The following is a 14,860-nucleotide window of genomic DNA, read 5'->3' as shown; positions in this document are numbered from 1 at the left end:
TGTTTAGAAGGGTGAGGAATGTAAACAAGACTGCAGAAGTCTCTGACATTTGTTAAAACAACACAGTGATTGTTCTGTTTGCAATTCTTACACATCCTCAACATGGCTCTGTCTGTCCCTTCATGTACACTTCCCTTTAGAAGAGAAAAAAAAATTAAAAATTCAGGAATCAGTTGGACTCAGCTAAGTGAAGAATAATAAATTTGATCACTTGGTTTGTGCCAAAATACAAAACTAAGAAGTACGGCTCTGAATTAAATATAATCTCTGTGATTATTTATTTTAAAATAAATAATAGAAAATAAAAAATGAGAGTAGAATTAGAATTCGATTTTTAGTTTAAATGAAAAACATAATGGTGGGGTGAGATGAGAACCCAATGTTTCTTTTGCTTAAGGCAATCAAGTGCACTTATTTCAGTGCTTGATAGTAATGAATTCAGTGCTGCTGTGGAAATCAGACTTCACAAATTTCACATACAAACCCATGAAATATGGCCATTGGCTACTTCTGACAGGGCATATTACCTGTGTTCAGTAGCACTTCACCTTTTTTTGACAATAATGGCCTCTTAACAGTAATGGAAATATTAGAATCTAGTTTATTCTGGCTTCTGTTATCACTACATACAGGGCCATTGGGCACATACATTTTGTAAACAGAGATTTTTCTTTTCAGCTTTAAAAAAACAACCAAACAATCCCAAAAGCTGCAATTAAAATGTTCAAATAATTATGTAAAAATCCACCTAAGCTTAAAATCTATGAAACGTCAAAAGAAACATCTTAACAATTTTTATCCTGTGTTAAAGTATTTAATCATCATGAAGCCTTTGAAAAGAGTTAGATCTCTCTCTCTGAAAACCAGTAATCTAAATTCCATGCAAGTCTTCATGAAGATGACTCTCAGTCTTGAAGATTAGATCACTGTTAAAACGTGTGCCAAAGCTTACAGTATGCAGGTACAGCTGATACATATAGATCAAAATGAAATCTTTTTTTCTTGTCTACAGTTTGTTTTAGCTCTCAAGCTTAATTTCAGGCTGTGGCTACTAGTAGGTGCTTTTTCACTAATCAAAATAATTGTAACAAAATATCATTACTGATTTTTAAATTATTGGGTTCGTAAAAAGATTGACATCTAATAATATACAAAAAGTGAATTGAAGCTTCTAAAAGACTTAGAATTTTGAGACACAAAAGAAACTGGGAGGTAGACAGATGTTTTGAGGATAAACAGAATGTTTTTGTCTAAGGCATTATGCCACTATATGTTTCGAGCAGTGTAAAGGCTGCTGATTGATCTTATTTCAATTCCAGAGTGCTCGCTGCTCATACTCACGGAAGACTATCAATGCACTTTTGGTCTTTGTGAATCTGACCTTCTCTTCCCCATCTCCTTTTTGCTTCTTTAGCAATACAGCTAAATGGAAGTGCTATAATTTCTGCCCATTGCCTGTAGACAGGAATGTTCTCTTCTTAAACAGTAATAAAATACTATAAAATAGTAGGTATTGGAGTTGGAGATATGTGCTCTTTTGGTGCATATTTTGCAAAGAATGGTAAAAAGACAGACAACATGACCCCAACAATTGCCAGCATATACCCCCAGCCAATCTGGCAGTCTCCTGCATAGTAGATGTCTGAATTCTCACAGAATCTCTTCACAGTAGCAGAGTTGAAACCAAAAGGGTAAACCAAAAGCCCAGAAGCCATTATGAACACTAGAGAGGAGAAAAAAAAAAAAACACAACACAATTATTATCAAACACTTAACTCCTTTGAAAAAAATTCCTTCTTTTAATCAAAGCAAATATGTGCTAGATTAAAATCAATGAGAAAAGTCATAGCTTTAAACTTGTGATTGTCAGCTTAGCTTCTTTTTCATAATTACCTCTTATGGACAGCAGTGTCATTACAGGGTAGCAAGTTGTCATTGGGATTTTGTTCATGAGAACTCTTGCCCATTATATCACTTCAGAAACGCTGCAATCCAAATTATGTAGCCATTTAAAAAGTAAGATGATTCTGAGACAATGGAGTCCAGAGGAGGAGAATTCCTAAGTCTGCAGGCTCCAAACCAGCTTGATTTTCTTCTCAAGAGCATTTTTGTACTTGAGACAAACAATTACTTTGTTCTGCCAAACAAAAACTTTCAATGAAAGAGTTTAAATGTAGTTTTTCAGACTCTGCTGATTAGCACTTTCTCATTATACAAACCCAAATCACTTTTATAATCCTGCATTTGACCCAAATATGATGAGATGAAAACCAACACAATCTGTTTTCTTTGTATTTAGCTTCTAGCATTGGAGTCTCTCAGTGTACTTTTGGAATTCTTTGTACAGTTACGGATTAGGAGAATTTTTGACTTAAGGTTGAGACCTAAACCATTAAGACCCAAATCACAGAATCACAGAATGTTAGGCTTTGGAAGGAAAACAGGAAGGATCACTGAAGTTCCCTTATTACCTAGTACTGACATCTTGGGCTCTGAAAACACACAGAAATATAACAGGGCACAGTCTAGACATCTAAAGGTTCAGTATGCAACGATACAGAGTTCAAGTAGAAATCTCTCCCAGTGAGTTGTCTTTTCCTCCTTCTAGCCAGCCAGAGGAGCAGATTAATCCTGTGCATAATGAAAAAATATGCCTACCATGCCAGCAAAGCTTAAGCCACCTCTTGATGTTGGAAAGCCAGACTTGCTTCCTCCAGTTACAAGGTCTGTATTGTCTGTTAGCTTTTAATAGAACTGCACAGATTTTACAGCCTTTAATGAACACGTTATATTTAAATATCACAGCTTATGCAATTAATTTAATGAACAGCAGAACCACTTTTCTAGCTTTGAAAGCAAGACTGCCCAAGGTTTCAATCATGCCTATGATAAAAAGGCATCAAAATACTCCAGAAACTGTTCTCAGAGCCTGCTCCTGCCCACCTTGAACGCCAAAAGGTGCTGAGCTAGGCTGATGGGAAGGGTGATGCTATCTCAGCTGTTGTGTGCACCTCTTGTCTGAGAGAATGCCGAGAAACCGTTTCTTATTTTCCAGCCTTGCTGCTAATGAAAACCCACTGGATTTAAAACCCAGAGTGTGTTTTAAAAGGATTTATGTACCAAAAATATACCATGAAGCAGCCTCTTTTCCTACTTTCCCACTCTTCCAGGATAGTGTTTTTTTGAAATTCATGGTGGGTTGTTGGTGATTCAAGAAGTGCAGGCAATCAGAATTAACTGTTATGTTTGAGCTGATAGATAATTCATAGCCAGCAAACATCTAATGAAACATTAGGATTCTAAAACAAACACTGCATGCTGTTCTCTGTATTTGTAATTGCTTTTCAGGTAGGGCATGTGCTTATTACTGCAATTATAATATTGAAGAGGCTCAATCTTAAAAATATCCAGTGAAAAATGGCAGTCACTCATTAATGGTTTTTAATTAAAGAAAAATCTTTAATAAGCTTGAGGGCTAGATGAAGTAAAAAAGTTTAACACAGCCTGCAAGTCCCTGAATAATTTGCATTAAACCTTTTCTTCTAGTCTAAATGGAACTGCTGAGTTAAGTTAATCCCTTGTAAAAAACACTAAGACCAAGAAAATGGAAATTAAAAGGAGAGAAACTGGGACAGAAGGAAACTTGCCAATCTGTTTCCCTCTAGGGTAACCAATGTACGGGTGCAGACAAACTGCCTACAAGCACGCAGAGCTCTCTGAGAGCAAGGTGCTTTCACTTGCCCTCACTCCCACAGCCACTCTCTTTTCATTTAACCCTTTATGAATAAGTTTTCCACAGTTCCTAAGGAAAGTATACTGTGGCCTTCCCTTCTTCACAGGCTCAACGTGTATGAAGATGATGCTGCACCAGCTGGTTATGGGAAATATCCTCCCCAGTGCAAGTAACATCCTGATGCTCAACCCACTGCACCTGCTGTAGGTGCCCAGGGAAGGAGGGAGCTCACAAAGCTCAGCACTGGGTTCTTACCAGCTGTGCTTGTGCATTTGGGCTCCAACTTTAAACAAATGTACAGAAGCTGATGCTAAATATAAAGAAGTAAATTGCATGATGCAGATCTCCCTTAGCTTCACCCATATGACACCACTAGGAACAATACATAATGAAAATGCAGTTAAAGTGAAGCTAGTTTAGCTAAGGTCATTGAGCGCTCACAGAAGAACTAAGGGCCAACAGACTTTCTTTGGCCAGTAGCACAGCCTGAGAGTGGTATGACCCTTACATGGCCAGGAAAATTCCCCAAGCACCACCTCTGCAGGCCAAAACATAGGAAGCAACCTTGGAGAAGAGCACTTAAAAAGTATACTTTTCCTATTGCTCTGGTAAACTTTGGGAGTGTTAAAACCGCTTAGCTGAGCAACAAACTAAACCATGTCAATCCATAGACCTGTGTAGTCTGTAGCTCTTGTGGGCTAGCACAGCTGGGAAGCAGAACAATGTGCTGCCTGAGGGACTGCGAAGGGAGGTGGATACACGGCACAAAACCCACCAAACCCCAGGCTGCTCAGTTGTGTGAAAAATCTCGAAACAGCCCTGTGGTGCAAAACCTGCTGTAAGATGTTGGGCCTGTTTGCAAAGGAAAGAGAGCCAGTTTTAGGAGAAGCAGCAGCTGCTCTAAGCAAGAAGCAGGTCTAAAATTAACATTTCGGTTTGTTCATCTTTTCAAAGGCAAAGCAGCCCATGCATCACATCTCATTCAGCGAAAGAACACCATACAGAACTGGAAGCAATCTTTTTGTCATAGAATCCTTTGAAATGTTGCTAATTGTTAAACTCGCTGGGCTTCTGACACTATTTCTGCCCCTTTCTCTGCTTCACATTATCTGTCTGTGTATCTGGTTTGGCTGGGTTACACAGGATTATTTTGAAGGCTGTGCTTTACAGTGCCAGTGTTTTGATTACCACTTGGTGCTGATGTTGTGTGGTGTGCTTTAATGGAAGAAGCTTCTTTATTTGAAGGCTAGAAATAATCTGTCACAGTGGAATGTAATGTTCACATATCAAACGGGCTAAAAAGTTCCCCATGGTTCCATATCCTCAGGCATGTCACAGAATGACCTCATTATTCTCATTTAGGTGCCCTCTCTCTTACAAAGACTCAAAATATTGAATAGCCCGTTATTATCAGCAGAAGCCAAGCTTTCAGACATGGTGCTAATGACTGCTTAATAGTGCTGCCTGTCAGCAGTGCAGTTAGCGGGGAGAACACACAAAGAAACAGTGGGGCTCCATTTAGGCTCCTCATAGAACACTTCTGCCTCTGCATGGCTTTCCAACAACAAACATCACTTTAAAAGGTGTCAGCATACAGTGGTGAGTGCAGCTCACCATTATGTGTGGTGTAATCCTGCTGTCATACAAGATGATGAGAAGCTAGACAATGTGTTTGAGAAGCTAGACAATGCCTTTGGGTCTGTTCTATAGCATCAGGCATATGTAGTGTAGTGGGGACTTGCTGGTACCATGGCTAGTTGGAGCTCTTTGTTTAACATGGCTTGGCTGATCATTTCACTCATCTCATCTCTTTGGTCTTGTTAAAAACATGCATGTGTTTGATTTGTTATCTGACACAGGGTGTTTGTTGTTGCTAGGTCCTCACCACCTGAGGTCTCACCAGTAAGTCACAGCCATTGCTGACTGCAAAACAGTTTAAAGGCAAGTCCATGTCCATTGGTTCAACTGTAAGTCACTTTTGATTTCTGCTTTCTCATCTCCTGCCCTCCCAAATAGTTACAGTCTCACCCTCATCCTCCCACATCCTCTTTCTTCACTGGTTTCCTACAGTCAGACAGTAAAAACCCTCTGAAGTGTTTGTCAGCCAAGGCAGGGGCTCTGTGCTGGGCTTCTGCTCCCTGTGCAGGCTTAAAGCATATGGTTTACCTTTTTTAAAAAAAGTATTATTATTTTAATTGAGATTCCTAAATCCGCAAATTCTTAAACAAAATAACTTTAAGTAAGAGAACTAAGATGTCATTCGTAACAGGAATAAGATGTTGTTATGAAGAAGGATGCTTCTTTTTAGGGAAAACAGGGCATTTTGTAGAAAAAGCTGTGAATTATCACCACCAATTCACAACTTTTTCTACAAAATGGAATCGATGCCACTTCTATATAGGGGAAACGGCACTTTCTGCTGTTTTTAAATCTGCTGAACTAAAACTCTTTGTCATTGCAATGGTTCGCTCATTTCCTTAAGCTCCTGAAGCGCTGTTGAATTATTTAAACCCACCACACACCATTCTCCGGTTTATTTCCAACCGGACAAAACGAAAGCAATGCAGTTCTCTAGAGGGCGTGCAGAGGGTGCCAGTGCACAACTCTCTTCGACACCATTCACCAAAAATGGCTATTTCCATTTCAACTTCTTTGGGCAAGGCTGGTGGCACTTTTCAACGTAAGAAACACAGTCATTGATTTTTTTTTTCCCCCCTGTATTGTGAAGCAGAAATGTGAAAGCTTGACTAAGCTTATGTGGATCCTCTCAAACTGCTGTTGAAATAGATGGAATTTATGGTGGAGCATAAATATTACAGAGATCAGAAAAAGCTATTTTATTGTATGTGTTAATATGTTTAGATGATGCTAGTAGTAATAATGATCACCAGTAGTAAAATATGTTGTGTGCATCAATTATTTTCCTGAAATTCTGCTGCAAGGAGATTAGTTTATCTCAGAAGTTCAATTTGCTGATTTTAGGAGTATATTACATTCCTGATACCTGTGACAATGACAGATTAATTGCAAGCTTCTGGGACATACCAGACAATCATTAGAATTAGGGCTGAATCACAAGCCAGCAAGAGTATTATTCCAACCCTATTACGGATTATCACAGTTTTATCTCTCCTTGGAACATTTTTATTGACAGAGCTTAACCTACCAATGCAGTTTTCACTCATCAAGACTTTCCTGTCACATATGATCCATTACCTCTCTTCTTAAAGCTGACAGTTCTTCTTATGTACAATCAGTTGACTCTGAATAATACAAACCTCTCAGGTTTGCACATTTTATTAATCTAATTTATTAGTTCTTCTTAAGCTTTTCTTCATGTGATTTTACTGACATCATTTTAAATGAGAAAGCAAATGTTGATCCCAAACCACAGATACCCTGACACATCTGAGCAGCAGTGAGAAAACCTTTCAACCACTAACACAGCCAGGCTATCATCTCTTGTCCCTGGCCGCTCAGGGGTCTGTACTGGTCCTTGTACTGTAATATTTTTATCAGTGACATAGACACTGGGATTGAGTGCACCATCAGCAAGTTTGCAGATGACACCAAGCACCAAGGTGCTGTTGATATGCTAGAAGGATAGGATGTCATCCAGAAGGACCTGGACACGCTGGAGAGGTGGGCCCAAGTGAACCTCATGAGGTCTAACAAGACCAAGAGCAGGGTCCTGCAACTGGGTCAGAAAAATCCTCATTATCAAGACAGGCTGCAGGATGAGGAGAGGGACTGTTTACAAACATGTGTAGTGATAGGACAAGGGGCTGTAGTTTGAAATTAGAGGAGATTTAGAATGGATGTTTGGAAAAAGTTCTTTACCATTAGAGTGGTGGAACACTGCAACAGGTTGCCCAGGGATATAGTTCACTTCATCCCTGGAGATATTCAAAATCAGGTTCAACAAGGCTCTGAGCAACCTGATCTAAAGGACGATGTCCTTGCTGACTGCAGGGTGGTTGAACTAGATGACTTTTGAAGGTCTCTTCCAACCCAAACCATTCTGTGATTCAATGATTTTGTGATTCCCAGGCAAGTATTTCTGAAGCACACCTGAAGGGCTACTACATTTAGGGTATTTTGTATTTAGGTGGTGCTAGAAGAAAAAAGTACAAAAAGCAGGTCCCTATATGGCTCTTTCAACAACTAGTTGGCAATGCTACATGTGATCCTAGGTCACAGCTACTGTTGGTAATAGCTACACATGGGTGTAAAAAGATGGAATTTTGGGCTATTGACAGATTAGTGATTTCCTTTTGGCTACTTCAGAAAAGGAAAAATTCCCTAGAGTAATTTTTGTAAGAGCTGAAATACATCTAAAATCAGCAGGCTCATTTTAAATGTCAAGTATAAACGAAATAAACAGGAAAGTGACCTGTCAAAGATAGAACAAACCAGACAAAATCCTCCTGTTACGAAAACAAAACTTCTGAGGTGCAAGGCAAACAGGACCACTGTTAACTGCTATCCCACTCTGCTGAGCTCCTGGCAGGTGCCTGGCAGGTACCTATAGTTCAAACTCTTGAAAGCATCCCTAGCAATTATTCCCACCACGGAAAGCAAAACAGGAGAGCAGAGAAAAGGGATTAACACCCATATCCTTGGTATCAGGATGCAGCCATCTTCCTTTGTAGCGGAACAAAGAGCTGCAACTTGAAATAATGATGCATCCACTTCTAACATATTACAGTTTAGCTCTTCTCCTCTGTAAAGAATTATTCCATTGGCTTCATTTCAGTCCAACATGTTGTGATTTGAAGAGTGTGTATCAGTGCTGGACTGTTGCCAAATAAGTAGATTTATACCAGCTCCTTTATAAATGGTGTATCTCACAAGTTAGCACTTAGCAGCTGTAATAGAAATGTGGTTGTAGTGAAGCTATGTAGCTTGCCAAGCCCCTTTTGTTAGCTAACAAAGGAAATGTATTAGTTTGTGCAGTGTCTCCAAACTATGCTTAAATAAATGCTGGGTATGTGACTACAGCTCACAAGCTAAGGAACTGGATCAGATACAGTAACTTGTATTTTTATAGATGTACACATGCAAAACTACTGGGAAACAGATGTATATAAAGAGCTGGACAGTGTTTTCCATTTCAGTTTCTTGGGGTTTAGCTGAGGTACCACAGGAACAGGTTAATTTAAACAAAACTGATACTGAAATGAGTGCCCTGCACCTTTTCAGCACACTTCTTTTCAGCACACTTCTTTTTAGTACACATCTTTTTAGTACACATCTTTTTAGTACCACTTAAATACCCCATTCAAGTTCTGTTGGCACAACTTACTTATTCAGACAGCCTTTTATTGCACAAATAGCCTGCTCCAGAATTATCTGATAATTGTACAAACTGAGGGGGGTGGAATCTAACTATCCAGGCTTTGGAAAAGAAATGCTCCGAAGCCATGATAGAGGTAATTGGGCTTGGTAATTGCTGCATTAGCTGCAAGTTTATTAAGGGCCACAAAAGGAAATGCCATCCCCATGACCTTTGAGGTTGCATTTCACAGCATGTTTTCTACATGAGAACAAATGATGAAACTTCACTATTTCTGCCAAGTGAGTGGTAGCTATGGTGAAGATTTATAGGTGTAATCTGGTAATCTATGGGCCTAATCATGCAGTTATAGAGTTGCGTGTCATTTACTCAAAAAGGCTGAAATGATCTAGCACTGTGTGGACTGTGGTGAAGGAGTGCATTTTGTCATCTGCAAGGTTACAAGATGTAAAGCCTATTTAGCAGACTGGAAAAGGGAGAGACAAGAGCTAATGTTTCTCAACCTAGCAGACTGTTACACAAAATTTCACAAGACTCAGAGAGCTAAGAAATGGGGACTGTCAGATTCACTCTCATTTGGAAGCCATTAGGATTTTCCTGGTTTGTATTGCTTCACTAATTTATAGATTTTCTATTTAATTTTTTGGAAAGAATGTAAGTCATGCTCACTTCATCTCTTTCAGAAGAGCAAACACAGCAGCAGACTAATAATATAATATTGACATATTTAAGTGTTGGATCTTTTAGATGAGAGCATCATGTTCAGACTATCTTGTGCCTGTAATGTGCCTCTTTCCCTTATCTCTGTGTTACATTTTATTCAACAGTTAAGAAGTGCTAATAAAAAGTGCATATGTCAGTTGTTCTATTTTAGGTAAACATAATATGGTGCACATTTCCTAAGCAGAGCACATTGGTTAACTGCTCAGCTCCATTTCTACGCATAGAAAGAAAGGTGGCAAACACTTCACTTCTCTTCTTAATTAACCTATCCATGCCCAAACCAGTACGTTCTCCAGCACAAGCAGGGAATGAGATTGATGACTGCAAATTTAAATTAATACTTCTTCTCGTGATCTTTTGGCTAGGTGCAGCTTCAACTCACTCTCTGATTCATTCCCTAGCAATGAACAGCATCAGCCTGGGTCCACTGCAGCTGGAAGCAGTGGGAGGGACACATTTCTTTGCAGCATATTGTCTCTCCTTTGGAGCCAGCTCGCCTGGGAAGGGGAGGTGCTGCCCAGCTGACAGCAGGTCTTGGCTCCTGCTCTGGCTGTCAATTCCAAGTTCTTAAACAGCTATTTAGAGCAGGAGCTGAGGGCCAAAAGACAGTCAGTGATGTGTAGATCACCTGAAATGTCATGATTCGACATGACACATTTCCTCCCTCCTCTTCTCCACCTGCTCACCTCACAGGTCTCTTTTAAATCAATCTCTGCGCCTCTCCCAAGACTCACAATTTAAGCAGAGCAGGCACTCCTGAAAACAGATTTATAATGAAGCTGGTGGCCATTAAATACTGGCCTTACATCAGGGGTGACCTTATTGTAAAGCGTTGTACAGTGAATTTATTTTGACTTTGCACATTCTATACCTTGTCTCCCACATCACAGAGAAGCAGGATGTGGCAGCCCAGTCAGTGGTGGCAGGAGGCCTGATGCCTGAGAATAATGCCCACGTCTCACTTCGTTACAGTTGCACTTCACATCCCAGCAGTCTTCAAGCCTCAGGGATATGGCATTCATTACCTCTTTCAGAGACATGTATTTTACATAAATGGCTGAAAGGTGATTAGAATCCCTGACAGAACAGCATTTTATCTGGAATGCAACCATGAAAAAGATGTGCCTAAAACAAAAAAAAGGCATCTCACATCCTTCTATTAATTGATTTAAGCTACAAAGACCAGCTTCAGTTTTTCTAGGGCACTGGAATTACCAGTAAGACACAAAATGCATGTTTTCATATCTCCCAATAAAACCTCCTTGACAGGGGGTTGAAACCAGAGTTCTCTGTTTCTCAGATGTCCTAGCCCTGTGAATGTCATCACTCAGCAGAAGCACACACACTGCCACCTGACCATAAAAAACAGTTCTGTAACCACCCTCGTTTCATGCTGCTGATTCCAGCCTACCATAAATCAGCCACACCACAAGTAATGTTGGAAATTACTCTCTGTTTCTGAGCTTCCCTCTTTTTACAGCCCAGGTGCCACACAACTGTGGCCATATGGTAGACTACATCCTGCTGAAGTGGGATATAGCAACACCTCCAGCAGTAAATGCTGGTTGAGCACTTGGAAGCTTTTTCATGCTGCAGACCGGAATAGTGCAGCCTATACTCATGCAGTGACTTTCCTAACAGTTAAAAACATTATGAAAGGAATCAATTCTGGCATAAACCAGATGCTCTGCAGGTAGGAAATGGGACAGCAATCACTAATTCACTGACAGCTGCCTGGAAACACAGCAGGTCATCCTAGGGCTGATCCTTGGCCAGCATATCCTGTACCTCCTACATGCTTGTCCTCATTCACTCAGGGCACTCTTTCTACCATCCAGCTCTTTTGTTCCTGAGCAGAGGTTGCTTGTGCTCATTGCTGTCAGTGCAAATGAAATAATACAGCACAGCTAGCATTTTAACTTCAGCCATCCTTGATTTCTGTGTTCCTTAGCCAAGTCTTACACAGCAACTTTCAGGAATGTGTCCTGTTAAAACTTGTGGTCAGAACAGTACCAGGCTGGTCACAGTGGTCAAGCCACACACTCAATTAGCAGCAGACAGGTCTACTGTCAAGAACCACCAAGTATATAGCACACAAGAGTTTAATTTAGTCCAAGGCTACTGGAAGAAAAGAGCCAAAACTCACCTGGCATTTTATTGCCAACACACTGACAGCCCACCAGCAGGAAGGACCAGGGGGTGATCCTCACCTTCCACAGTTCACAGGCACCTGAGCAAATCATGGCTGCAGTGACCCCTGTCATCTGCAACAGTCTGCCAGTCCAGTGCACTTCAAAAGGCAGGTTTTGGCTCATGTCCCCTCTCTGCTGCATGGGGCATGAAACTCGTCACCGGCTGATGTGTTCTTCAGCTTGCAACTCACAAACATACAGATGTAACTTCAGACCAGTGAAACCAAACTAACTGAGTTCTGAGGCAGAGCTGCTTAGGTTAGAAAAATAATGTAAAATAGCAATGCCCAAAATTATTATCTAAATGAAAGTGATTTGGGATATCTGATCATTTTTATCAGGCTGGCCCAGCTGCTCCATTTCCCATCTCACTCATACCAAAAGGCCCACATTTGAAGGATTTAATGAGTTACTTCATCAGGTTAATAAATCCCTTCTATAACGTTATTACACTTTGATACAATTATTCAAGTGGTGCAGCTAAGAAACGATCATCATATATATTTCTTGACACAATAACTTAACATATTTGGACAGTGAAATAAAAAAATCCATAAATAAACTATGGGAGCAACTGAATGTCTTTGTGGGGGAGGGGTTTTTCTAGCTCCAGTTAAGGCAGCATTGGCAATCCTCTATCTTGTGCAAGTAACTTCAGGCAAGTGCTAAAGAGGACTGCAGGAGGTCAGTGCCTCTAGCAATGTTCTGCTTCCCACTGAGTGCTTAGCAGGGAGGTGAGCTGCTGCAGGGATATGTACCATGTCTTAAAATGCATCAGAAGGGACATAACCTATATTTATTTGTTCCAGCAATTTATCAGGTTTAAAAATCCAGCTTCATAAAGGCCATTCCATTTCTTCAGGTTAAGATATTTGGTTAATTTTGACAAGGGGCAGTGACACCATCAGAAAATAACATTCTCTTCTGGAAATTATTTTAAAACTAAATTGAATTGGTTTCCGTGCCATTTGTTTTTCCTGTGGCATCACAGTAAACGACATCATCAACAGAATAACCTTAAGGGTAAGGGGGTTTTGAGAATCTCCACCTTTGAATGGCTAGCAGTATTACAGCTTCCTATTACCAGAGTAATAATATTTATGGTAGGTAGACTGCAAGAATGGAACCATACCATTTATTTACTTATACTTGATAGCCACTTCTGGCAAGAACAAATTTCCCATTAATCACCACCTTATCTCTGTAAGAAATAGTTACTCTCAAGGACATCTGTATTATTCCCTTTGTTTTATTAATACAAAGAATAATGCTGCTGTTTGGCACTTAACTTTACTTATTTTCAGGGGTTTCTTTTTTAAGAGGAGATTAAATGTTCCGATAAAATAAACACTGATCTTTCCTGAAAACCAAACTACTTAAGCACCCCAGCCATAGCCAGAGACATGTGCATTGGAAATGTCTTTGAATACATTTTTATGTAAAAAACCCTGCAAATCAGCCTCTCTTTTCTGTTTTTTATCTACTGAAACTCCAGTTCTGAATTCTGAGTTTCTCTGGTGAGTGCAGATGACTTTGGTAATATGTGAGAGTGCCAGAAAAGTGGTGTCTTTCAGTCCAGGGGGTCAGGGCAGTGAAGCCAGTTTCTGAGCTCAGATCTTGTGATAAAAAATTTGCATATTTCTCTTCTCTTTCACCTAGTCTTTAGGTAGCATTTTGAAAATTACATATTATATTGAGCTCCAGGCTGATTTGTTTATCTAATTTTTCAAGTGCACTGCATGATACATTTTCATCTTTAAAAAAGAAATCAATATAGGCCCAGCAGGGGCAAATATCAGACAGCCAAATTCTCATTCATGTGAGGAAAGTTTTAGTGGAAAGACTTCTAGAAGGTGAAATTTGTGGAAGGTTCTCCCATTCAGTGGGTTTGGTTCTGTTCAGTTTCCTAAAGCAAAAGATCGTCACAGATGAGCACAAGTCTTAGGTCAGCTTGCAAGGACCAGACCTCTTCCCTCTAGCAGCAACTAACTTCTGTGCAATCTGCTTTGAAATAACAGAGTCACAGTTTCCCATTTCCTTTCATTTTGGCTCCAAGCACCATGCAGAGCTTGGGGCAGCAGGGCCACTCAAACCCTGTGATTGCAGGGGAGATGCAAGCAGCATTTAATGGCTGCTTTCCTGTGCAGTCACCTCTCAGCTCTGTCTGGCTAAGCAGTAAGTGTTGGCAGCAGGAACTGCTGATGCTCCTGTGGTTAAGACAGCAAAGCAAAAGACTCTGCCACCAGCCAGCCCTGTGCCCCCTCTCTCTCCATCTGTCTCAGCCCAGGACACAGCCTCCACATTGGTTGTCCTAATCCAGCCTGCAGGTCTGAGTTTCCCTTCCATAGAAACCAGAGTGTGAAGATGAAGGAAAGGTCTTCTGGCTTGGCAGGGACAGAAACACAAGCCAGCCACAGGCAGCCATTAGCAGTTTAGAGTCAGCCAGGGCAGCTGCCCAAGCTGACTACAGGTGTATCCCATACCATGAATTGGGGAAATTGGGGAGGGTGAGGTTTCTCCTGTTTCTTGCCATCCCTGGAGGGGCTCAGGCACCATTCTGCTCCTGAGGACTGCTTTCCTGTTTGTTGTGACCACCATGTGCTCACTGGGCTCACTTTATATCCTTTATAACTGTGTCAGTATTAGTTTTGCTGTTTCATTGAATCTGTTTTCATTTCAGCCCGGGGATCTTCTCTCCTTTTCCTGATCCCTTTTCTCATCTGGGGAGGGATCATCAGGGGGCAACTGCCACAGTTTACCCCTGGATACAGGCTAAACATGGACAAAAGGAAAGAAAGAAATTATAAAGAGATCTGGTTCATGCACTCTGTGGCATGAGAGGCTGTCAATGGCATGATTGCCCCTCTTCAGAAGCTTGGCAGGAAGCAGACAGACCTTGCTGCCTGAAGGCAAATA

At 40.6% G+C, this 14,860-nt stretch overlaps 1 protein-coding gene across 1 annotated transcript in view; it reads right to left on the bottom strand.

Annotated features, from left to right (window-relative positions):
- Window positions 1-1,496: 1,496 nt before the first annotated feature.
- Window positions 1,497-14,860, bottom strand: part of LHFPL7 (LHFPL tetraspan subfamily member 7) — a 61,454-nt gene continuing 48,090 nt past the window's right edge. The window contains exon 3 of the mRNA XM_054394467.1: window positions 1,497-1,723. Coding sequence (XP_054250442.1) covers window positions 1,497-1,723 — 227 coding nt within the window. The remainder of the gene's footprint in view (window positions 1,724-14,860) is intronic.

This window comes from Indicator indicator, chromosome 30, assembly GCF_027791375.1.
Source record: "Indicator indicator isolate 239-I01 chromosome 30, UM_Iind_1.1, whole genome shotgun sequence".
Lineage (NCBI taxonomy): Eukaryota > Metazoa > Chordata > Aves > Piciformes > Indicatoridae > Indicator > Indicator indicator.
This window is presented reverse-complemented; position numbering and strand designations above follow the sequence as displayed.